Source organism: Lotus japonicus, chromosome 3 (assembly GCF_012489685.1).
Source record: "Lotus japonicus ecotype B-129 chromosome 3, LjGifu_v1.2".
In the NCBI taxonomy this organism is placed as follows: domain Eukaryota; kingdom Viridiplantae; phylum Streptophyta; class Magnoliopsida; order Fabales; family Fabaceae; genus Lotus; species Lotus japonicus.
Window position 1 is genome coordinate 17,110,435 of NC_080043.1, and position 25,750 is coordinate 17,136,184.

The 25,750-nt window shown below is 36.8% G+C and overlaps 3 protein-coding genes across 5 annotated transcripts; 1 reads left to right on the forward strand and 2 right to left on the reverse strand.

Annotated features, from left to right (window-relative positions):
- Nucleotides 1–405: 405 nt before the first annotated feature.
- On the forward strand, nucleotides 406–4,086 carry LOC130748333 (small ribosomal subunit biogenesis GTPase RsgA 1, mitochondrial). Of its 3 annotated transcripts, none has more exons than XR_009022654.1 (6): nucleotides 406–1,113; nucleotides 2,085–2,306; nucleotides 2,400–2,594; nucleotides 2,678–2,871; nucleotides 3,324–3,565; nucleotides 3,648–4,086. XR_009022654.1 is itself a non-coding variant. In XM_057601518.1 (5 exons), the coding sequence occupies exons 1-5, from the start codon at nucleotides 514–516 to the stop codon at nucleotides 3,502–3,504; spliced, it is 1,392 nt and encodes a 463-aa protein (XP_057457501.1). In that variant the 5' UTR covers nucleotides 406–513; the 3' UTR covers nucleotides 3,505–4,086. The 3 variants fall into 3 exon arrangements, 1 of the variants encoding a protein (XP_057457501.1); XR_009022655.1 differs by having other exon boundaries at nucleotides 3,324–3,555; XM_057601518.1 differs by having other exon boundaries at nucleotides 3,324–4,086.
- Nucleotides 4,087–4,772: 686 nt separating this feature from the next.
- On the reverse strand, nucleotides 4,773–12,168 carry LOC130749581 (uncharacterized). The gene is made up of 9 exons (XM_057602962.1): nucleotides 11,925–12,168; nucleotides 7,977–10,898; nucleotides 7,810–7,890; nucleotides 6,818–6,970; nucleotides 6,518–6,681; nucleotides 6,213–6,360; nucleotides 6,009–6,131; nucleotides 5,512–5,599; nucleotides 4,773–5,224 (listed from the first exon to the last, which is right to left on the reverse strand). The coding sequence occupies exons 2-9, from the start codon at nucleotides 10,566–10,568 to the stop codon at nucleotides 5,031–5,033; spliced, it is 3,543 nt and encodes a 1,180-aa protein (XP_057458945.1). The 5' UTR covers nucleotides 10,569–10,898; nucleotides 11,925–12,168; the 3' UTR covers nucleotides 4,773–5,030.
- Nucleotides 12,169–15,228: 3,060 nt separating this feature from the next.
- Nucleotides 15,229–23,523, reverse strand: LOC130709558 (uncharacterized). Its single transcript, XM_057558944.1, has 9 exons — nucleotides 23,300–23,523; nucleotides 19,382–22,122; nucleotides 19,224–19,304; nucleotides 18,371–18,523; nucleotides 18,056–18,219; nucleotides 17,688–17,835; nucleotides 17,464–17,586; nucleotides 16,522–16,609; nucleotides 15,229–15,717 (listed from the first exon to the last, which is right to left on the reverse strand). The coding sequence occupies exons 2-9, from the start codon at nucleotides 21,887–21,889 to the stop codon at nucleotides 15,521–15,523; spliced, it is 3,462 nt and encodes a 1,153-aa protein (XP_057414927.1). The 5' UTR covers nucleotides 21,890–22,122; nucleotides 23,300–23,523; the 3' UTR covers nucleotides 15,229–15,520.
- Nucleotides 23,524–25,750: the final 2,227 nt, after the last annotated feature.

The following is a 25,750-nucleotide window of genomic DNA, read 5'->3' on the forward strand; positions in this document are numbered from 1 at the left end:
AAATTGGTGGGGAAGTAAGTGTTTGCTTTTACACTTTGGAAAGCCTGCTCGCACCTTATTTCATTTGTAGTTCTTTCCTTTCATTAATAGGCGATAAAGAGGGAGTGCTTGATATGTTGCTCAGAGTATTGTAAGGACTCCTTCTTTCGTCGAATTGATGTGCTTGTTCAATTTACACTCTTGAAGGAACTTGATCCCATCAGCTCCAACTTTCGTCAATCTTTTTTGTTTGCTGTTTAATTAGGTACTGATAATGTTTTTTTACATTTAGAGTATGTAATTCTTATTTAATGTTAATTAGTATTTTTAATTTTTTAAAATGCATGAGTCAAACGGGTGACAAATTAATTCAACCACTCTATACAGTAGATAAGCTCCAATAAAATCAACCGAGTTTTAAACACAGCTGAGGGAACTTTCTACCAGTCCCTACTTCACGGTGTTACTTCACACTTCATCTTTAAGAATGGAGTGAGTGAGTGTCCCCTCCCTCAAAATCCATTTCAATTTAACATGTCTCTAACATCACTCTCCGCCATCCGCCACCGCACGGTGGCGTCCACCACCGCCACTCTCCTCATCCGCCGCTTCCGCTCCCTCCCCATCTCCGCCGCAGCCCGACAACCCAAACAAGACGCCCCAAGCAAAAACCTCCTCAAAGCAAAAAAACACTCCCTGAAAGAATTCTCCACTCTCGGCCCCGTCCTCTCACACGACAACACCCCTCCCCTCTCCGAATCCCAGGCCGTCGGCGTCGTCGCCGCCTCTCAGGCCAACTTCATGCGCGTCGTGCTCCCTTCCGGCGGAGTTGAGCTTCTCTGCGTGGTGAGGGCGCTTCTGAAGAAGATCAAGCGTAGAGTCATGGTTGGTGACAAGGTGCTTGTTGGTTCCATCGATTGGGTGGATCGTAGGGGCATGATTGAGAACGTTTTTCAGCGGAATTCGGAGATTCTTGACCCTCCTGTTGCTAATGTTGACCATTTGCTTGTGCTTTTCTCGCTTCAGAACCCTAAGCCTGAGCCATTTACGCTCACAAGGTTTTTGGTTGAAGCTGAGTCTACTGGGATTCCTCTTACTCTTGCACTCAACAAGATTGAGCTTGTGGATAATGAGGTTCTTGTTTGCTATTCTGGTTATTGTGATTTTGTTTAGTTTGGCTAGCTTGAATTGAATTCATTTTTAGCTTATACCAGTTTTTGATTCCTATTTTAGAAAAAATTGTCTAAAATAAGCTAGTTTATAGGGAAGTTAGATAAGCTAGTTTATGCCATGCTGAAATCAATTTCAATTTGTGCAAATTTACAAGACTGGTGCCAAGTCTACATAAGCTTCCCTTAGCTACTTTAGTTAGTTAGTCAATATGGGATATCATGTGATTAGAGAGAGTGAAGAGAGACTATAATTAAGACTTAAGAGGGTGAGGAGAATAGTGAGGGTATCAAATTTGTAATTGGGAAATTTGGGAGGCTCCTAGTCTCTCGAATACCAAGGAACCAGTGAGTTTTCTTACCATACTTTCAGTAGAATTCAGTGTTCCTTCGCTTTCATTGCTGGCACCTTTCAGGTTCTTAACTAGACTAGAGACGAAGTCATTATAAGTTTATAGTTATTAATGGGGAAGTAAGATGACAGAGCTTGTAGTTTTGGGAGAAGCTATTATTTAAAAGACTCACAGTCATTGCAAGACTGGGGCCAACTTCTCTTTACCTATAAGGGCTTGCTCATAAATTCATCCAAACTGGTTCTTATAGTCATTGCGAGATCATTTCAACTTTTGTTTTTGTACAAGTGTTTGTTGGGAAATTTATCCAGACTAGCTGTGTGTCTGTGTTCTTAGTTATTATAGCCTATTGTGTTTGGTAAAAAGAATGGTAGAGCTGATCTATATTGGAAGCTTTTGTTATGGAAAGATGAATGTGGATTTTGAAGACAGTGTTTGACCTTTTGCCAGAAAGCTTCACTGAATGTTTGGTTGTTGATTTTGGCTGATGAAATTATTTTAGTTTTTATTTGTTATGATGCAAACTTGGAATCCAACTGTGATGATATTCTGATGTGAAGAAGTTACTTTGACCTCTGTATAGACCGTGGCTTCCTGGAAGGCTAGGGTACGGGATTGGGGCTACGATCCAATTTTGTGCAGTGTTGAATCTGGACATAACCTTGATCTTCTTGCGTTCAAATTGAGAGATCAAACAACAGTGATTGTGGGTCCTAGTGGAGTTGGGAAGTCTAGCTTGATCAATGCCCTTAGAACAAATCCCCGAGTTTGTGAAACTGCAGAAGGGGAAAATTGGTTTGAACCTGTAGGTTTTGGTTTCTTTTTTCTATTGATATCCTCTACTATGTGTATGTGAGTTTGATATTTATATCATTTGTGTACGTGTATTGTTTCTCAGATTCTAGGTAGCAAGTGGTTTGAGGATCAGCGAGTTGCGGAAGTTTCAACAAGAAGCGGCAGAGGGAAGCATACTACTCGCCATGTCAGTCTGCTTCCATTATCTGGAGGGGGATATCTTGCTGATACTCCTGGATTTAACCAGCCTAGCTTGATGAAAGTGACAAAGCAATCTCTTGCAGAAACTTTTCCTGAAGTTAGTGTAGCTTATCTGACTAAATCTAGTGTTAACACAGTTTTTCCTGTTTAGATTGATGTTGAACATTTTCCCTTATTCAGATCAGGAAAATGCTTAGTGCCAATGAGTCTGCAAAATGCTCCTTTAACAATTGCTTGCATCTGGGTGAACCTGGCTGCATTGTGAAGGGGGATTGGGAAAGATATTCATTCTATTTTCAACTTCTGGATGAAATTAGAATCAGGGAGGAGTTTCAGTTGAGGACATTTGGAACTAAAAGAGAAAGTGATGTAAGGTATGATGTGTGATTTATCTTTGTGATTGAAAACCAACACTTCACTCAGTAAATAGACAAGTATGATTCAATTCTTGGATTTTGATTTATTATTTTCTTTCATAAAATGTAACATTCTGAGGCAGTTTTTGCAACCATGGGATGAGGGATGTTGTTAAAAGCTGATTCTTACATTTGTAGATGTTAATTTATAGATTTAAGCATGGGTTTCGTAGATATACCCGTTTGCATACAGAGTTATTGGAGCTTATCTACTATAAAAAAACACTAAATTAATGCGCCTCGTTGTTAATGATTGTGTGGGAAAAGATAACTTTGTAAAAGTATCTTCCGGAATGGAAGCTGATCATATTCATAAGTAGTCCACAAATCAACTGCAAGATGTGCAGTTAAAACCCTACACTACCTCGTCATTGTATTATCTGGCTATTAATGCGTTTATTTTTATGCAGGTTGAAAATGGGAGATATGGGTGTTCAGCAAGCAGAACCTAGGTTGGAACCTAAGAAGCATAGGAGACAATCTCGGAAGAGGATCAACCAGTCATTTTTAGATGAAGTGGATGATGACGACGATTTGATTGACGAGGAGAATGATCCCGTTTTAAGGGCATTGAGGAATGAAAACCCTTAAAAATACGTTAATCCCCCGAGCAAGCATAGCTTGTAAATAGTCTCTTTCTGGGTATCCACTTGTATGTTCAGTTCAACTTAGTTCCCATTACCCTTTTTTTGTGTGTTTGACCTTCTCTCACATGTAGGCTCAATCGTGTACAGTGTGCAGATGACAGTAATGGACATAGCAGTCTTAATGGTGAATTACATGAAGGGTGTGATGCATGCTGATTGCCTGTAATTGAATTACAATCAGCATTCACTCTTTTGGGACACCGATTGTTGAGGGACTTGGTGAGAGTAAGTGTTGAACACACTTGTTCAGACGCAGAGAAAACACTGGATTTCCAACTTATGTCAATGTTGTTAATCCACTTGAGATGGTTTTAGTTCATCCGCTTGAGATGGTTATATTGCCATGACCAATTGAATGTACAACAAAAGTGACCCCTAACTTCAAACTACTGGACGTCCATAGATGTCTAATCTCCATAAATGTTAATCCTACAAAAGGGCAAACACCAAAACATGAAGGTATTAAGAGCAGTGACGAATCTCCATGAACTGGAACTTCATGTATAGAAGTTATAAATTGTTGATTTGTTCTCCTTGCCATGTGAAAGTTCAATGTTATATCATGAATATTTTTTTGAATACAAAAGCTATATATTTAAAAACATAACAAACGGCATGGATGAGTTCTAATACACCATTCATATAAATGAACTTAGTACTAAATAAGGTCACTATTATATCTATTTCATAAATATATTTTAGCAGTCATCGATTTATCTGGTTTCCTAGAAGACTTGCGCTTAACATCTCACTAATTTAATTGGATATAGCCTTATATTATAGCAAACTCACTTGATCAAAGTGTCCAAAATACAAGATTTAGAAGTCTATGTGGGTAGCACTAGTTGATCATCAGCTCAGTTCAAAGGCCAGTTGAATCTTCCCTTCACAAATTCCACCTATTATATCCTTTTTGTGCTTAAGGTCATGAGGAGAGGATACCACTAGACTGTAAAAATGAAAAGACAACAATCACTTTTTCTTTTTCCATCCTTAACGGGAGATAATCTTGTACAAGCCGGGAAGATGGTCAGGCTAGCTCTCCTTAACAATTGTTTTTTTTTTCTCATTTACAAGACTTAAAAGCATTGCTTAAGGGCTATAGATTTAACACTTTTTTTTTACAAATTCTATTTTTGTTTTTTAATATTTTACCCTCTAGCTGATATCTAAAAAACTACCTACCAAAGAAAGTAAAATGAGAAAACAGGATGGACAAAAAACCCTGTGGTAATTAATAACATTATGTGTAAGTCCAAATGTTCTTGCACAATCCAACTTATATGGTTTCACACTTTACAATCAGAAACAGAAAGAGCACGTGAAGTGACCAGAAAATTACAATACAAACATCTATGGCTGGTCCTCATACAATTGTAATATATAGCTTTTTATTTTGTAGCTTTAATTGAATGAATACATACATACATACATATACATATATGGGCATCAAATCAAATCTGTTGATTATCATTTAGATGCCTTGTGTCCCTGTCCTTTGGTCTGAGTAGCTGCTGCAGACATCACGCGCAAGCGGCGAGCGATTTCTGTGAAAGATGGCCTGACCAAGGGATTAGGTGACCAACACTGCTCCATTAGCGTTCTCCACTCCAGATCACAGTAACTGGGGATTGCGGGTCTTAATGTGTTATTCACAATACCTCCTGTATGCCGTGAAAATGAGAGTGAGAAAAACAAATAAATGGGGGTGGGGAGAGGACAGAATGGCTTCTAAAGCGACTTGTAAGCACGAACAAGATATGGCTGTGAGCAAATATGGATTTAGGGTGAGAAAGTAGACCATGTTAGCTCCAGAGAGGTTAAACAAAGATAATTATAAATGCATGCATGCATCATGCATGCGTTTAAGGAGTACCATAGTTCACGAGCAAATTGTACCAAAATTGCCAACGGTAAACAAGGTTTCAAAGAGACAAGAACAGGGCCTCACCTATGATTGCACCATAGTGCATATTAGCATATGGCTCCTCACCAGTAAGTATCTCCCATAATACAATGCCAAAAGAGAACACATCCACCTAAAGATTTGACAAAACATGATTAGTGATCAATGCTTCTCAAACAATATAGAGAAGGAGCGGCACCAAAGGAAATAAACCACCAAATAACACAAAGCATACTTTGTTTTTTCATGTTTGGAAATCCTTATACAATTGATTCTATAGTCAAAATCAGTTATGAGAAAAGCTTATGTAAGTAGCTTATGGGTTTCAGAATTGACTAAAAAAAGAAGTTGATCCAAACATGAATCTGTGAGACAAATTGGAGCTGAACTAAAGCTTAGGTCGGTACCAATTGAGCTACAAACTTATAGGTGACAATGTCAATATTTAATTGAAGATAAACACGAAAGAACTTGTTGACTAGTTGCATATTTGTGTAACTAATAGTGACCCTAAATTTACACTGATGACGTGAAAATTTTACCTTTTCCGAAACCTTATTGCTGCTACCATTCAGCAGCTCCGGTGCCATCCAAGGTAGAGTTCCACGCACACCACCAGTCACCAGGGTGTTTCGCTTAATTTTTGACAGGCCAAAATCACCAACCTGGTGAAAAGCAGGTTCTTAGCTTTGTCAACACTGAAACAAAGTTTAAAAGAATGAAAAGTCCTCAATATGAATACATACCTTGCATATTGGCCGTAAAGGGTCCTTCAAGTTCACAAGCAAATTGTCACATTTCAAGTCAAAATGAACAATATTTTTTGCGTGTAAATATTCCATTCCAAAAGCTGCATCCATTGCAATTGTAAGCCTCTTGCGGCGATCAAGATACCTAGAACCGAGACAATGCAATAATCCATTCAACATTTTTCTTGATGAGAAAATACTTACTGGTATTTAATGATTACAAGTAGCAAAATACCAGGGTTCTCATTGAATAATAAGTCACTTTTGAAAATTTTAATAACTCAAAAGGATGGATGCATTACCTATCTTTACGAAGCAAAACATGCCTAAGAGAACCATCCACCATGTACTCTGCAACAGTGGCTAACGTTTCTCCTGGCCCATCCTGAACTACACCATAAAATGCTACCACATTTGGGTGGTGAAGCTTGGAAAGTATGTCGGCTTCCCTCCAGAACTCTACGGTCTGAGAATGGAATGAATATAGTCAATATAGGCTATTCTAAGTATTGAGTGGCATGACAAAAATATGTTACTAAAACATGACAAAAGAAAAAAGGAACAAACATCATGGCATGTGTATCATAAAATGGGAAAGTTACCAGTCTCTCTTGTTCTGAAGATCGACCAGCGAAGCAGCTTTTCTTTATTCTTTTAATTGCAACATCTGATCCACGCCATTTTCCATGATACACAGTCCCAAAGGTACCAGATCCAAGTTCTTTCAGTTCTTCAAGATCTTCGTTCTTTATAACCTGTCATTTGCATCATAAATATATATGTAACAAATATTATTAATTTAAATTGTATAAAGTCATTACGATAAAATGGCCAATATGCAGCCAAGTCATCATCTTGTACAGTTATTCTTCTAGCCATCATCGCAGAAATAAATAAATAGCTGCCTTGACATGCTACAGTCATGCTACCTAGAAAAAAGTTCCTTGTCACTGGGAAAAACAGATTACTTGATGCTTGTGGATCATTATCAATAATTTATTTTATCTGAACGTTATTTGTCCAGTCGTCTAAGAGTGACATTATCCTTTTAAAGAATAAACTCAGATGCAGCCGAAAAGTCATTATGCAAGGAAAAAAATCCTAACAGAGCATTTTTTAGGTCTAAAAATCATATCCTAGATCCATTTGTTAGGGTACCCATAAATGGGCCACCAGCAGGTCTCCAGTATTGCAAATTTCACGCTCCAGATGTCCAATCCTGGGTGTGAGGGGTCTGTTGAGAAGTCTTACATTGACTAGAAATATAACCAAATCTGTCCATATAAAGGGTAGTGCAATCCTCACCCCTTAGCTAGCTTTTGGGGTAGAGTTAGCCCAGTTCGAATTCTAAACACAAGCTCATATTGTAAGTTTAGGATCAAATTTTAGACAGTAATCTGTTTATGAGAAAATAAAATGTAATTAACTTTCCATGACGAGAAGGATGGAATATTGGAATGGTAATGAAAAAGACCTTTTCTTAGCTAGCTGAATTCATAATTTCTACCATGGAAAATGAAAAACAGACTAAATTTAGTGGTACGCAAATATAGTACATCAGCACAGAAGAATTTTGACACAGAGAGCAGGATACCTGCAAAGTAGTGATGTCAAACTCCCCCAAACTTGAATCTTGTGTGGCTACACCCACATTCCTTGTTTCATTGTTTTCATCCTAAATTCAATCCATTAAAAGATTTTGTCAGTAAAAAGAAACATATTGGTGCAGGCTCTTTAAATAAAGAACCGATAAAAACATACCTGATATTTAGACTCCTGTGGTCTAATGTTTTCCACTATGGCATCCACATTCTTAGTTTCATTTCCCTCAAGTTGGGAATGGTCATAGTTTGGGTGAATAACATTGGCTTCTGTTATAGTTGTTACAGGTAAGTTTTTCTGATTTTCCTCACCAAAATTTTGGTTGGATTCCTTGTGTCCTGTCAAAACATAATCTGCTGGTAGAGGAGCAGATTGCTGAGATTTACTATCCCCTTCTGGTACTTTTCTTACAGAAGATGGAAAACCAGGATTATCCTGATCAATTAGAGAAACATTATCAATCCCCTCATGGGCCAACTTTTGAAAATATGACCAACGTTTTGGCTCATGATTCTCCATGTTTAAGCTCAAACCTGCTCTATCTGTTGGTAATGGACCAATGTTTGAGGAATCTTCAGGATATATTGCTTTCGAGAACATATCATAAAGCAAATCACGGGGAAACCTGTCTTCGATATCAATCAGAATGTCACCTTGAGCAGTTTTGGATTTAGCACCTGAGGGAAAATCTTGAGAAACATCTTGGCCTGTGCTTCCACTTAAACCAAAAGGCAACGGTTGGACATTAGTTTCATTATTGGATTGCCTAGTAGAAACCTCACCCGAATCGGGGCCGGGAAATTTTGAAGAATGAATCTCATTATGTTGAACAGGAAGAACCTGATAAGGTGCCAGATGTTCCGAGCCCTTGGTTTCACCAATGGCATGGCTATCTGCGTGCAAGGCCTTTGCTGATGAGGTAGACACTGTGTTCAGATTTGATAGATTTTCATTGTGCAGCATGTCACTGGATTCTGTAACCGAGTTCTTCTGGTTCAACTCGGAAAGTAAATCTGACATGAGTAAGTGAGAACCATACGCATCATCTGACTTTGCAGATCGATTCAGCAAATCTGCCTGCCCCCTGGGAATCATCTCTGAATAATAGACTCTGTTAGGAAGTGGAGGTGGTTCAAGGCAACTGAAATCAATCACATTGGACTCAGCATCAACACGAGCATGACTGAATGCGTCGGCCGATGTAGTGTAGAAGTCATCTTCACCGGATTTAGAAATCTGTGTAGTACTAACCAATGAAGAGGCATCTTCAGGTGGCTGGTGCTTAACCCTATTTTCTGATACCGCAGCTGTGACTGATACCTCTGATAAATTGCGTTGCAAACTTCCCTCAAATGGCTGCGAAGGAATAGGATACGGTGCTTCCAAGGACAAAACTTTCCCCGAGTTATTGCCTGTGTGAATGAAGTTATCACCCTTTCTTTTTACCTGCATTGATTGGATATCTGAAATTTGCGATTGCAACTCACTGGATGCTTGCCCATCAAACACTACTCCTTGGTTAATAAAGCCGCGAGTAGGCGCAGAAACTGGAGTCCCTCCAAGATTCGGAGCAGAGTGGTTAGAAGGGTCATGGTGTAGAGGATATTGACCAGTTCCCCCATGCTGAATGATCTGGTCATCATAAAAGAACGGATAGGCATCATAAGCACCTGAGGAGGTTGGTAACATTGGTTTCGAAGCCGGAATTTTCAATGACGAGTTATCATTGCCATTCAAGTTTGAACTGCTGACACCAAATACTCTGTTTGCATCCCTCTCAAAATTTTGTCCATCCAATTCGCGTATGTTATTAGAACTGTTTGCACCATGAAGGATTGAGTTGCTTCTTGATCCCAAGTCCATGCCATTAACAGCAACTACATACTGGATTTCAGAATCACCATCAATGCTGCCTAGACCAAACCGAGTATCATCCAGATCATTCATAGAGAACAGAAACACCCTAAGCTTTAGTGATCCTCTTCGACTTTGCAGATCATGACATTCCTCCATCATATTCCGCAGATCCTCATCAGAAGACACTGAAACTAGTGCATCAAGGTCTTCTCCAGGGAGCTGATACTTTATTACATGAGCTTCATTATAAATTGATGACATTTTCTGCATAAGCTCCTGCCAACTTATGTCCTTCATTATACTAATAATACGCGTTTCACCCCCGACGTATCTAAGCTTTCCATCACCGGGCCGTGGCAATATTTTACCACCAAAGCTGCATAGAACCTTCATCTTCATTGATGAGCTGCCAGAAGATCCAGAAGAGGTAATACCTTGAAGAACTCGGTTATTGTCTTGATTAGATGAAGTTCTAGGAATCGAACGAGCTGAACCATAGTTACTTGTGTTTGGGTGTAAAGAGTTCCTTCTGTCAAACTCTTTTGGAACTTTCTCAATCTTTGTTGTGAGAACAGAAATATCTGGCCCACTTTCAGATCCGGCATGGCCTAAAATACCTTTCAATTCCATAAACCCTGCTGCATAATTCGGATCGCCAACAACGTTTGGAAATGCGGGCTTCCTGAGATTTACCCTATCTCTCATAAACTCAAGAGCAAATTCCTCACCAGTCTGTATGGAGAAATTATGAACAGGTTTATTGTCTGACACGTTATAGGGAGAAGGCCGTGCATTGATATGCATGCCGTCAAGATGGTCTTGCACGACTGACTGTGGCGCAGGAGGGAATTCCTCATTTCTAGGATCAATGGAATTGTATTGATGCTTCTGCATTCTTGGTTTTCTTATCAAAACATCATTTGTAAAGTTAAGAGCTGGGATTTACTGCGATGCCATAGTTCTGGGAAGAACACTTAACATCATGTAAATATAATGTAGCTAATACTATAATATCAACTTCAAATCCCACAGACAGGAGTAGAAACAATTCCAGAAGTTTGAATTCTTCATCCATAGCAATGAGTCAGAAAGAAGCTTTAGTAGTGCTCCAGTTCATGTCACCAAAATCAACAAATGACAAACTGAAGAAGCTCACACAACCTTCAGAACTCTCATGACTAGGCACTTTATTTAGTCAACAAACTATCTTGGAAATATATCAGCCTGTGTCCATGATGAAATTTAGAAACTCTTTAGCTTATAAGATTAAGAATAAACAAAAGATATAAACAACTTCGTTGTGGGAACAGATACAGAATACAAGAATTGCAAGAATTATAGCCAATAAAATAAAGTGGAAAAAATTATCACCAATGATGCTACTATTAGAATTGTCGTGATATTATTAAATAGAGCAAATACCATCAGCAAATTCATTTAACTTCTATAAGTGAGAGGGAAAATATAATCCAGACCTCTTGCAATTGTTTGACGCATACAAAATCTCAGATACTCTCTCAAAATTTTAAGCTTGAGGATCTATAGATCTCAGATTGTTCCTTCATGGTCTTTACTCAGTTAGTAATTAGATCATACCACCTAGTCTTTGGATAAATAGAAAGTGAATCCACTCATGTTAGAATTTTACATGATCTTATCATGTTAGAATTTTGTATCCATCTCTCTCTTCATAAATATTAAATTGCAGGATCCCATCATAATATGAATATCTATGGAAATAAAATTTTAACATAACAGTCAAATTCAACATCAGCGGATTAATTCCCAATTAAATAAGTTCTTTATCTTGTACATATTTCTTTCCATCCCTAGTTCATTTCATAACTTCTTTTCATTATTTAGTTGAAGAAAATGATTTATAAAATTGTCCGTACTGTTATGAAAAATCAAAACTTTTATGCAAAATGGTATCAGCCAAACAATTGATAAGTCAACCCATCATTCTTAAAGCAAACCAAACCACATGCAAAGATCATATGGATGATAACATGACTGAATTAAGACCTATATATACATATAATATCACTTCACTTCTAGTTAACTCTCCTAGGATTATGAAACCCAAAACAATTCTGGGGTCCAAACTTCAACCTTTCCCCCATCAAAACACACCATAGATGATCATAATTCCACTAACCAAGTTTGATTCAATTGACTTTAAAAAGATCAATCAGAAAAGTTAAAACACAGCTGAATCAGGAAAAACATGAAATAGAACCAACTATATACCTGACTGATGATTGTTTTGAGCTTCAGAACCAACTATATATATAGTAAGAGCCATGGCTGGTATCTGTAAAGGTAGTAAAAAAGGATCCAACTGTGTCTACCCCATGTTTTGATTTTGATTTTTGTTTTGTGTTCCAAACAATCTGAATCTACTTCAACTCCAATATGATCCTTTTTGGAACAAAATGTCAGCACACACACTCTCTCTCTCTCTCTCTCTATGTCTGTCACTCTATCTCACTTTCTCTCTCTATATCTGTGGCTTTTAGAGCAACTCCAACCCACAATTTCTTATTTGGTTTCTTAACACACTATTCGGCACTATTTTGCACTATTCCGGTGGGCCCGTACTGCCACATCAGACTTAAGAAACTCTTAAGGAACTGAAGCAGATTTTGCTCCAACCCATAGTTTCTTAAATTACTATTTGAAGGGTCCCACCATACAACATAAATTAATAATATTTATTTTCACCAAATTTAAATTTAAAATTTAATACTAAATTAATATTTCAACTTAAAAATAATTTAATTAATATTTATACGAATTTAATTTAAATTTAATTTTACTAAATATTTAAAATAATTAAATTTTAAAAAAAACCGGTCTAACCGGTTAAACCACCCCTAAACGGGCAGAAACCGGCTATAACCGGTCAATAACGGTGGGCTGACCTGCTAAGCAGGTCACCCACTATATAAACCTTCTTTTCCTCCTCACTCTCCATAACCCTAGCCGCACCCTCTTCTTCTTCCTCTCCTCTTCTCCCTTCACGCCTCCTCTTCTCTCCCTTTCTTCCTCCTTTCTTCTCCCCTTTTCTTCTTCTTCCTCCCCTCTTCTCTTCTTCCTCTGCAATCTCCGGCTATACCCTTCTCCGGCCATCTCCACCCCTCTCCCTCCTCTCTCTCTCTCACCCACTCGCTCTCTCCTCTCATATTAGCTCTCTCCTCTCGCTCTCACTCAAACAACCACCACCGCCCCCATAAAACCACGCACACTCTCCAACGGCCTCCAAACAACAACCACCGCCACCAAACAACTACATGCAGTCACCCCCGGCCACCAAACAACCACCACCGTCACTATAGAGCCTCGATCCGCCCCAAACCGGCCACTTCACCAGATCGGAGGAAATGAGGTCCCTTTTGACACATGCACTGCAAGATTGGAACTTCATTGTTTGTATTTTTTTTTTCTCTAGGTCTGTTCTGTAATATTGAAAAAATTAATAATAATTTTTTTTCAATTTCATGTCTTCTTCTGTTCTGCATATCTGGGTTATGTTTTTTATTCAATTTGATCATCTTCTAGCCTTCATTTTCATAATGTTGTTTTCCCACTGAAATCAGTTGGGTTTTGGTGAGAGAAAATCATATTTTTTTAATGCTAAGAAACCAAAAGCAAAGTTCCTTGTGGAAGGAACTCTGGGCACTGTTCAGAGAATTAAGAAACCATTAAGAAACTGCTCCAATGCAAAAGAAACTGTCCCTTGATTTCTTAGCAACTCCAGCTGGACTAAGAAACCAGCGTTGGAGTTGCTCTACTGTGTGTTTGTTGTGGAATAAAAAAAAAGTTGCTGTGTCAGCAAATAGTCAAAGGAGTGGAGAATCAACCAACCAAGGCCAACACTGCAGTCTGCAGATCCCAAATTTGCCTCTGTCTGTTTTATTATTTTAATTTTTATTCTTACTGCTAACTGTTACTATATTCTATAAAACATAATTAAAAATATTTTAATGACAATTTGTTGAAAAAGGGTGGATGTGCAATAATGCTACGTGAGCTCATGATTTTGCTTCGAAAATATTTGAAGGAAACCGTCGTAAGAAACTCCGTAGAATATTTTTTGTTATAATTATTTTCTAAGATATTTTTACAGGAAATAACTTTTCGGCAATTTTGCCTAAATTCGAAGTAAAATTCGAAGAAAAATATGAAGGAATATACGTAGGAAAAATTGTGTTTTTTATGTATAATTATTGGTGGATGTGGGTATAATTTTTTTATATAATAAATATCTTTTCGAAAGAAATTTTATTTCCAAAATTAGTTGGCACACCATAGAATAGTGGTAAACACTTACCACCTGCCATTTATGTGGATAAATGTTAGAGATTTCACTTTACCTGATACCTTCCACAACCATAGAATCTTCGTCCTGAATTGTCCTTCGTCCATGACGTCCTAAGCAGAGCTTCAACCCCATAATCACAAATTAATCTTCTCCAAACAATGACATCGCTCATAGTGCTCCCAGACAAAGCTTGAATGCTACCTCTCGTTGAATGATCTTCGCGTGCCCTAAAACTTTCTACGAATCACATTCACTTGATTTCACCTATGGTTTCTTCGGCTCTGGCTTGCAACGGAAGCTCTTCTCCCTTCTCTCCCACTTTTGGTTTGCGACTATGGATGGTGTGAAGATGAAGAAAAGATCCTTTAATCTAGGTCACATGATTCACTTAAAATTTAACAATGTAATTTTTTTAAAGTTAGGTGGCATCTAAGTGACATAATGTGCACGTCATAAATGACACATAAGTTAAGTCTGTCCGTTGATGTAGATCAAATTAACGACAAGATCAAAATTAAACAATCGCATTAGATTTGAATCCAAAATCACTTGTTTTGAACAAATGAGACCAAAATTAAACAATCGCGTTATTTCATGGGCAAAAATTGTAACTTAGCCATGAATATGAAATTCTTTTAGGTTAGGATCATGAAATATGAAATTATAGCCCGTTTGGTTCTTAAAAATTAGTTCAAGTTTTGGAAACCTCATAATTGGTTCAGGCTCTTTTAAGTGTGGTACAATATTTTTGTCAAATAGCTGATAGCCCATAACACTTATAGACCGTAACACTGGTGACTGGTCCCTCGCCTACGCACTAAGTATGGTTACTGATCCAATTAAGTGAAGCAAAAATTTTCAAACAGGCCTTCTTATTTGAAATTTACTATTTTTCGTTTCTAAATGTTCACAATACATCATTTGATTCAGCTACTTTCTAATTAAGCATCCCACGTGGCAAAAGATAGATCAAAACCAAAAGGTTAGATAAAAATAGATAATAAAAATATCAAACCAAGCTAAAGCACGTAAATGATTACTATAGCAATGAGTATACAACTTTATAGGGAGCTAATTCTGCAATTCCATTTTAGTTAACTGCTTATTATTGAGCACCCAAATGTGAAATTGGCCATTTACACATGAAATTCAAGCCATGGCTACAAGACAATGGAGTGATAGCAAAAGGCCAAAAAAGGAGGAAAAAAAATCAAGTCCTAAAAACAGGCATTCAACCAAAAACAAAAATGATGATTTTTAAATTGCATTACAACAGTTTAGTGGACAACAAAAATGTAAACAAGTATTGGAATATTAAAAAAAAAAATACAATAAAATATAAAGTATAGGACCAGATAGCCCCACCTAGACTGGAAAATGGTTTGGTTTGTTTCTGTTGTTGTAGTATTGCCCCCCTTGGTAATAAAATACTTCCTTGGAGGACCATTCAATGAATAAGTTTTATCAGTATGAATAATAGTGGTACAAGAGGATGGAAAAGGAGAACCAGTATCTGTTTCAATCATTTAGGTGATGCTTTGTGGCCATGTGCTTTGCTTTCTCTAGCTGCTGCAGACATCACACGTAATCGGCTAGCTATTTCTGTGAAGGATGGCCTAGCTGCAGGATTTGGTGCCCAACATTGCTCCATTAGTGTTCTCCATTCAAGGTCACAATAATTTGGGATTGTTGGCCTTAATGTGTTATTCACAATCCCACCTACAAGGGAAGAGAGGAGTTAATAATAATAGCCTGTATCATGTAACTGCCACAGGAGCCTTCATGAATTTGAAAAGGAAAATGCAGCTACTAGAAATCTTAGATTTTGGTTTAGGCCTAACTCTACCCCAAAAGCTAGCAATTTGACACAATACTCTAAGACTGATAAATGTGTCTTTCTTTAGCCTATTACATAAAAACCATATTTTCCTTTGCCTTACACATCTTTAAGGTGATGCTTGGGTGTAAAGCCTAGATTTTCATACCAAATTTTCATCTGATATATGCTAGTTCTTTTGAAATGTCAAACTTTCCAAACATTTCAAAATCTCAACTTAGATTGCCAATTTCATAAGAGCTGGTAAGGTTATAGCTAAAAAAGGAGTGAATGGTCCTTTTTTCCCTTAAATGATATGGGGTCGGTCAACTTAATCCCTGAAAGATGGAAATAGGCAAAATAGTCCCAGAAAGATATAAAACGATCTATGTAGTACTTGAAAGATGAAAATTGAGATCAATATAAATCTTTGAAAGTTGAAAAATGACAACCCATTTTAGTCCCTGAAAGATTAAATTTAAATTTGGTTTCATCTTTCAAGGACTATTTTGCTTATTTCCTTAGTAGGGGATGAAGTGACAGACCCTATATCTTTCTGGGATGAAAGTGATTCTTCACTCACCACCAAGGACCACAGAAAAGCTTTCCTAATACTCTTAAAAAGAAGAAAAGTAGAAACATATCTAAATAGGACACAACAAGAATGCAGTTTAGGCTTTGCTGCAGAGAATAAGAAAAAAAATCACCTATGATTGCACCATAGTGCATATTGGCATATGGCTCCTCCCCGGTAAGAATCTCCCATAGTACTATGCCAAAGGAGAACACATCAACCTACAAATCAGAATTCTATGATCAGTAACCAATAACTCCAAGCAACAAGAAGGTGAATTATAAGAGATAAATAAGGATTACAAACTGAAATATTTTCATGTTTCAGACATTTCTGTCCAAAAAATTAGTGAGAGGTGAAACTTTCAAGCATCCCTTATTGACATAGAATTGTGCATAGGGAAGCGAGGATTCTGAAACTAAACGAAAGTGATTCATCGAAAACTTCATTTTACAGTGTGCACCACTATATTTATAGAGTTGCAAAGCTACCAGTAACTTATAAGTTATAACACAAGCACAACAATCTGAAACTGACTCAAACTAGCTGACAGCTATGCATACCTAACAGATATAACTAACTAACAGTTTTACACTTAGTAGAATTACACATAACAAACACATGCAAGCAATAGAGGGGAGAGGGGGGGGGGGCAAAGATCTAACACTTACAAACAGAAGATATCTAGGAGTAGAAACAGAAATAAATAGGAAATTTTGTGTGTTTAAAAGGCTCAAGCAAAAATTATTTTGTATAAATTTCATCTCCAAGGTGAGATGTAGAACGGAAGTCCTGACTGAGTACTAAAAACTAGTAAAAGAGTCTTTTGCCAACTGAGGCGCCCTGTTTGGTTACCAATATGAAGACGGGAAAATAACGCATCCCAAGACACTTTTTCTTCACAAAAAGTAACCAAAACACACTTTATGAAAAATGAAACGGGTTCCAAACGGGATATAAATGCTATTTCAACATCTTGAAGAGAGATCGATACAAATCAGCTACTAACTTAAATTTCAACTTTTCATCATGGAATAAAAGTAAAGCACTTTATTTAAACAATTTAAAATTCTACCTTTTCTGAGACCTTGTTACTACTACCATTAAGCAGTTCTGGAGCCATCCATGGTAGAGTTCCCCGCACGCCACCAGAGACCAAGGTATTTCGTTTAATTTTTGACAAGCCAAAATCACCAACCTGGAAAAGAAAATTTCTTAGTCTTCTCAAGTCTGAAGTTCTTATTAAAAACAGAACATTTTAAGTTCACAAAATAGGAGGTAAAATCCCAGCTTAAATACCTTGCATATTGGCCGTGAAGGATCTTTCAAGTTCACAAGCAAATTGTCACATTTTAAGTCAAAATGCACAATGTTTTTTGAGTGCAAATATTCCATTCCAAAAGCTGCATCCATTGCAATTATCAGTCTCTTGCGACGATCAAGATACCTGCAATGGAAAATCATGCTAGGATTCTCAATAGTCAAATCCATCAGTGCAACGTTGAAGGTTCATCACCAAACATTCTTTATAGCCTGATAAATCTTGAAGGTAAGCACTATATAGAGGTTTAAAAACATTATTGAAAAGAACAATTTAATTCTTAGGCTATTGGTTGAACAATATAACTAAAAAAAGAATGCAAAATCCCTTCCTTGGTGTGCGTTACCTATCATTGCGAAGCAATACATGTCTGAGGGAACCATTCACCATATACTCAGTAACAGTGGCCATTGTTCCTCCTGGTCCATCCTGCACCACACCATAAAACGCCACCACATTTGGATGATGAAGCTTGGAAAGAATGTCAGCTTCCCGCCAAAATTCAACAGTCTAAGGAAATAAGTAAATATCATCTCATGAGTCCCAGAATATTTCACTATCATTGAAGCACTTTCAAGCAAGTGCAATAAGAAGGAAAAGGTAAAAGGAAAAATAATAGAGATAGTGCATACTGTCCAATAGAAATTAAATTATAAACTACCAGTCTCTCTTGCTCAGATGATCGACCAGTGAAGCAGGTTTTCTTTATCCTTTTAATTGCAACATCTGTTCCTCGCCATTTTCCATGATACACAGTCCCAAAGGTACCAGAACCCAGTTCCTTCAGCTCTTCAAGATCTTCATTCTTTATGAGCTACAATATTCATCAGAACAATGAAAAGATGAAAAGATTTTTAGGCCAGTGTCAGCGAAGACAATGAATGGACATCTGAAGCCTGTGAACATTTGTGAAGATATATGAAAACAGCTAGAGCATCACAGAAGTGCTTCCCAGAGTCAATGAGAACAGGAAAAATGTCCCACACACATTTATCATGATGAAAACCTTGATTGAATTGTCCATAAAATGTATTGTTCATCTATATACGCTACAGATACAAAACATGTCAAAGAAACACTTGCTCAAATAATGTTATTAGTTTCAAATAGCCCATCAGTATCTTACATAACTTCTATTTCTCAACCCACACTTAGAAAAAAATCCACTAGCTAAATAAAATTGGTAAGAGGGAATATATAAACATGATTGAGTCATGTTCATGACTAAATTGCAAGCATCGAAATCCACTGCTAACTTGAACTTTTGAAGTCAACTTAATCAAACCTCAGTTACTACATAAATTATTAAGAATTAGAACAGCAAAACATGTTATTCTCAAACATAAGCTTATTAGCACTCATACACATGCAAGACAGCTTCATTTACAGAAGTCAGATAACCAACAACGAACTTACAAAAATTCCTCTTTAACACCCCCTACTAACCAAAAACCAAACAGAACCAAAATCACAGCACAGAAGAGATATTGCCCATGAAAGAATGAACATCTTACCTGCAAGGAACTTGTATCAAGATCTCCTAAAGAAGGATCAAGAGGGGGTAGACTAGTACTCCTTGTTTCAAACTTACCAACCTATGTTAAAGTAATAAGAACTTCAGTCAGAAGATATTCATAAAGATACTGAAACAAAAAAAATACTAAAATCATACCTCATATTCTGAATCTCGTGCTCTTAAGTTTTCCATCATAGCATCAAATTGCACACTGTCAGTGTCATTTACTTGGGGATGTTCATAATTTGACCCCGGTACAGGGATTTCTGTTCCAATCCTTCCATGTACATCTTCCTGATTTTCTTCACCTAAATTGAAGTGGGACTCTGCCTGGTTTAGAGAGACTTCATCAGTTGTTAAAGGTCTAACATGTTGAGCTCCATTATCCCCGACAACTTTTCCTGTTGCAGGTGAAAAACCAAGATGATCCTGGTCGAGAAGAGACACATTACCAATCCCATCTTGAGCCAATTTGTGAAAATAAGACCACCGTTTAGGATCATGATTTTCCATGTTTATGCTCAGGCCCCCTCCATCTGAGGCCAATGGATGTACACCAGAGGGATCTTCTTCTAGTATTGCTTTAGAGAAGATATCAGTTAGCAAATCACGTGGGAATCTATCATTAATATCAATAAGAATGTCACCTTGTGCTTGTTTGTAAACGACATTTGACGGAAAATGTTGAGAATCATCTTTTGTAGTTGTATACCCATTCAAAGGAACAGGTGGTGCTTGCATGTTAGAAGCGTCATTAGATTCTTTCACAGAGGTATCCCCCCAATCAACATCTGGAAGATAGGATGCGGGATCATCATGGTGCCTAACAGAAGAAACCTGGTGCAAGGTAGGAAAGTCTGTTTTACTTTCTTTTGTCTCATCAAGGACGGATTTATTATCTTTAAAATAAGTCTCTGTTTCCTCAGTTAAATTAGACAGATTTCCATCATGCAAGTTTCCACTGGATTCTGTTACAGACTCCGGTGGGTTGGTATCAGAAAGTAAATCTGAAACATGAAACTGAGAATTGTGTGCATCATCCGACTTTGAGGACCGATTCAGCAATTCTACTTGCTCCCTAGGAATTCTTTCTGAATAGTAAACTCTTCTAGGAACAGGAGGAGGGTGAAGACAACTCCAGTCAACTTTATTAGAGGGGGGATCAACATAACCAGGACCAAATGTGCTGCTAGATGTAGAAGAAACCTCTTCATAATCTCGGAGCGGGTCCATTTTTGTTGGAGGTATTGAATACCCTTCCGGAACAACTGATGCTTCAGGACAATTATTTTTTAAGTAACCATCAAACAGTTGTGCAGGAGCTGATTGAGTTTCTGAGGGTAAAACCTTCCCAGGGTCACTTCCTTGTTGAGTTGAACTATCATCCATCTTTCTCACCAATGTTGCTGGTATTTCTGAATTTTGTCCTTGTAATCCACTAGGTGGATGGCCCTCATTCAAAACCCCTCGTTGATTAATCAGCATATGAGGAGGCATTATAATAGGAGTGTCTCCAATAACAGGTCTATGATAAGGATTAAGACCATGATGAATAAGATATTGACCACCAGGTTCCCCATGGTGCATCATTGGATCACCGTAAAACAGTGGATAAGTTTCAAATGAATTTGAGGAAGGTGGTAGCTGTGGTTGCGGAAACTGAGTGGCCATTGATGAGTTGAAATTGCTTGGCACGGGAGCATTGACGGCACTTGTGGATTCTACAGCAACTCTGTTAGCCTCCCTGTCAGTATTTTGCCAGTCCAATTCATTTACATCACTTGCTGAAAAGCCAACACCAATCACATTTGAGTTATTTGTTGATTCCAAGTCCATGCCATTAACAGCAACAACATACTGGATCTCAGAATCATTACCCATGCTGCTGAGACCAAATTGAGCATCCTCCAAATCACTTATTGAAAACAAAAACATCCTAAGCTTTTGCGATCCTTCTCTATCTAGTAGATGATTACATTCCTCCATCATATTCTGCAAATCCTCATCACATGAAACAGATACCAAAGCATCAAGTTCTTCCCCTGGGAGCTGATATTTGATTGCGTGAACTTGATTATAGATGAGGAAAGCTTTCTGCATGAGCTCCTGCCAAGATATGTCTTTTCTTAAACGAAGAATACGTGTTTGGCCTCCAACATACCTCAGCATTCCATCACTTGGCCGTGGCAGTATTCTACCACCAAAGCTGCAAAGAAATTTCATCATCATTGTTGAGTAACCATAGCCTCCAGAAGAGCCATAACTATGCACAAACTGTCTATTGTCCGGATCCAGTGAAGTTCTTGGTATTGAACGAATTGAACCATAATTGCTTCTGTCAAACTCTTTTGGATATTTTGATAGCATAGAAATGTCTGATCCACTCTCAGATCCTGCATGACTGATGCCTAAAATGCCTTTCAGTTCCATATAGCCTGTTGTATAATTGGAATCACCGACATTGGAATAAACAGGCTTCCCGAGATTCACCTTATCTCTCATAAATTCAAGAGAAAATTCCTCACCCGTCTGCATGGAGTAATGAAGTACAGGTTTAACTTCTGATGTATTGGGTTCAGTTGGTCTTCTACTAGTATGAAGGCCATCCAGATAGTCGTGCACAATTGACTGTGATCCAGGCTGGTATTCATTTCTAGGATCCATGCTATTGTATTGAAGCTTTTTTGGGATCTCGATTGTTCCACTCACTTCATATTTTTCTTCATAAAAGACGAATTCATTAAAAGTTTTTGTCAAAAACAAATTCCAGACTTTATGTAATTGAGCAGTTTTAGTCACTATATAGAAATTTGAAGCAGCATCTGCAATCTTGGAAAATCTCAAGAACTATAGGACCTTTTCCTCCCAAATTACAAATTAAATAAAAAGCGATTGCCCTGTAAACACAAAGGAATTAAGTCAGTTTTAAGCAATAAATAAACATGCAACAAGATGTCACCCAGAAAGCATGGATACAATAGGGACACGGATATGGTGCTAAAAGAACAAGAGGATACTCAAAATTGAAAAAATTATAAGACATGACGTGACCATACTAAATACACAAATTAGCAGGATAAAATTTCTATCGGAACACAAATCTTGAATCAAAAGTGAGAATCAATATTTTATAAATTAGCCAGAGTCATTGTAAACATGATAAAATACCATCATTTATCAAACTCTTGCAGTATTCTTAATTCTTGTCGGTAATAATATAACAGTTCAAAAAATTGAAGAAAAAATTGTAAAGTCCAATTAGAGGTCTTCATGAATGTGCTTTTGGCCAATCCATGTCTCTTGTTTCATTGGAGTGAATGTTCTTTTGGCCAACTTGAACGTAAATACAAACACACACGAAGTGTCCATGCATCATTGGATGTCACGGTCGTGGACAAAAATAAATGTAGGACCAATTATAGAAACCTACTCAATGCACCACCTTTTGCTAGATTAACAAATTTTAACGTAATAAATAACTTTGATGGATCTGGGGCTGTGGAGTGATCCTACTTAGTGAACAACTATAACTTCCTGTTCATGACTAGAGGGCTATTATGTCTCTGGAGCATGACTTGAATGACAGAACATAACAGAGATCAGTAATCTCTCAACAAAAAAATCACAAATAACACATCTAGTCCTGGAACTATAATTCTAGAAACTTATATGATCTTCGCTCGATCAGTAGATCAAGCATTGATCCTAAAGTGTTGTAAGATTTTGACCATATCAGAAGAAAGAAACTCAACAAGTAAGCTGCAGGGTAAATCAGCTAGTTATTAAAAAAAAAATTAAATTTTATTTAGCAACTTTGGTCAAGGCAGACTTCACCAAAAAAGCAAAACAGAACTTACAGAAGCCATTCAACAACATCTCAATACATAAACCCAAGATAACAAATCTAGGGTTTCTACCTATTATTATACTTGAACTTCACAATAAAACAAACAAAACCACCAAACAAGAAACAACCAATGAAGACATCTAATCAAAATCACATCAAAAAAGTAAAAAAAACAGAAAATGAAAATGAATCTAGCAAAACAATGAAAAAACAAAACTTTCTCTTACCCATTTGCTCTCACTTGAAAAGATTCAGAGAAGCTTCATGAAGGAATGAAAAACAAAAAAAAAACACATTTTGCATCCAAAAACAGCAGTTTCAGAGAAAACCCAGATGGACCCACGTTTTTGTTGTTCGAATTAACGTTGGTTTTACACCAAAGTGTGTCAACTTGCACTTCAAGTTGTTGTTCAACTCTCTTTTGCAGAAATAGACGGTTCTCTCTCTCTCTCTCTCTCTCTCTCACTGTACCCACCGTCCTTCAGTGATGAAATCAATTTTTTAATTATTATTATTTATTTCCGTATTTAGTCAAACGAGGAAAAAATATAAAAACAAATCTAGCTACTAGTATAACCGCCCATCATGAGTGATAACGAAATTGCAAAATGGGACAAAGGAACTATATTTCTGTGCCCAACAATTTCGTTCCAGATCCTAAAGAATTAAATTATTGAGTACTACTCCCTCCCTTCCCTATTATAAGTCACATTTTTTTGAAATTTTTTTGTTACAAAATATAAGTCACTTTCTAATATCTAGGAAGTATTAAATAATTTTTTCCAAGTTCACCCTCATATTTAATATGAAAGAGATGATAAACTTTAGAAGTATTAATTTGGAGAGAGAAAATCATAAGAAAGTAAATAAGGGTAATCTAGGAAAATAAATCATTTTTTTTACAAATTTATTACTAGTAACTACTTTTCTTAATCTAAGAGAATTAGTTATTTGTGACTTATATATAGGAATGGAGGGAGTACTATATTTTTAAGTATATTAGAAAGATAAATTGCACCAGGCAGGAATTGATCATGAACCTCCCAACCTAATTGATATGTCATTTAACTTTTACCACTTGAGTTATAATTTCGGAGCTTCAATTTAAAATATTGATATCGATATATTTATCTGAAGATAAAAACCTCTTAAAAAATCGATAAATAAGTTGTTTAAATTGATATCAATATATTTATTGACGGTGTGTATGAAAAAAGATTTGTTGGAAGAGACTTGCCAACGTGATATTGGAGCCCGGGAAATTAACGCTTATGATGTATTTTTGGGAAACCAAAAATATTGATAAATTAAAACAAACTAGAGATTAGTTTAGTATTTAAATTAAATTTCTTCCCATAAGATTTACTAAAATATTAGTTATATTCTTTTAAAAAAATATATTAGTTATATTTAACTATTATTTCCATTTATAATTCTTTTTTTTGTCGAACATTTATAATTCTGTAAATTTAGTCAAACCGCCCTTAAAAAAACTTTTTTCTTGACGGGCCCTTTAAAAAAAACTTGAATCCAGCCGAAGGTCTACTCAATAAAAAATGTGATGATTTAAATTACTTTTTAATGTTTTGGAGAATAAGAGCTAAGGGAAACTATTTCTATATATCTATATTAAGACAAAGCAACAAAGCACGTATAGAAGATCAACATGAAGACTAAAGATCAAGATAAAGCAGTGAAGACAATATCAAAACGACAAAGACTAGTACAAAGGTTCACGAGAAAGCAAAGATCGACATGAAGAACATGAAGATCCAGATAAGACAATGAAGATCAAGACAAAGCTCGTATGAGAGATCAACATGAAGAATGAAGAAGAATAAAAGTAAACAATAAGCATCAAAGTTTGAAGAGAAAGGTCAAGAATCAAAGTCAACAAAAGCTTTCAAGTTCAACTCAACAAAGGCTATGATATAGAATCGTCCACATGCTGAACAGTCTACAGTCCACAAACATCGCTGAAGACTCCGGAAATCTACAAGCAACAATCAATGTCTGAAGATAACTCAAAGACAATGAAGAATAATCTTATGCATCCTGAAATGGTATGTCTCATGCATCAACATGAAAGCAACAACTCAACTCTTTCAGGCATCATCACATAAGCGTCAAATATCTACTATATGCCTAGAAGATAAGGATGTTGAAGAAAGAAAAACGTTGCAAGGGAATGTTTATAAGTCAGTGCCAATTCCATAAGAATCACGATCTGACATCGTTTATATATTCATGGTCTGATCACCTGAAGCAAACGAGGAAATTTTGACATGTGCTAAGACCTTGTATCGTCTCTAAAATGAACGTCTAATCTTTCTAGACCAAGAAGCCAAAACTTACAGTTTGAATCGTCCAAAGTTTCAATGTCCCACTATCACAATGATCCAAGAAGTCTCTATCTGAGCTCACTCCTATATGAAATGATTCTACCTCAAGGGGAATCAAAACCATAAATAGTCAAGCAGCCATAAGAGAAATAGTTTGGTTGAAAAAGAAACTAAAGCAAGCAACTAGAAGTAACACATTATGCTTGCTAACATGTGACTAGTTGAGTCTGACAAAGAAGAACAAATCAAAGGACAGAGTTATCACATCAACCGAAGCTATGAAGCATATTTATGAACCGAAAGAAGAAGTGTCCTATCAAGCACTAGCTTCAATGA

Bases quoted from the DNA above. Each gene is read 5' to 3' on its own strand.
- LOC130748333 (XM_057601518.1), top strand. From the start codon at position 514: ATGTCTCTAACATCACTCTCCGCCATCCGCCACCGCACGGTGGCGTCC. The intron at 2,595-2,677 runs GTTAGTGTAGCT...TCCCTTATTCAG, and splicing joins TTGCAGAAACTTTTCCTGAA to ATCAGGAAAATGCTTAGTGC. The intron at 2,872-3,323 runs GTATGATGTGTG...ATTTTTATGCAG, and splicing joins AAAAGAGAAAGTGATGTAAG to GTTGAAAATGGGAGATATGG.
- LOC130749581 (XM_057602962.1), bottom strand. From the start codon at position 10,568: ATGCAGAAGCATCAATACAATTCCATTGATCCTAGAAATGAGGAATTC. The intron at 6,361-6,517 runs GTAATGCATCCA...TCTCGGTTCTAG, and splicing joins GTTTTGCTTCGTAAAGATAG to GTATCTTGATCGCCGCAAGA. The intron at 5,600-6,008 runs GTAAAATTTTCA...TCAAATCTTTAG, and splicing joins GCAATAAGGTTTCGGAAAAG to GTGGATGTGTTCTCTTTTGG.
- LOC130709558 (XM_057558944.1), bottom strand. From the start codon at position 21,889: ATGGATCCTAGAAATGAATACCAGCCTGGATCACAGTCAATTGTGCAC. The intron at 19,305-19,381 runs GTATGATTTTAG...ACTTTAACATAG, and splicing joins CACGAGATTCAGAATATGAG to GTTGGTAAGTTTGAAACAAG. The intron at 17,587-17,687 runs GTATTTAAGCTG...TTTCTTTTCCAG, and splicing joins CTTCACGGCCAATATGCAAG to GTTGGTGATTTTGGCTTGTC.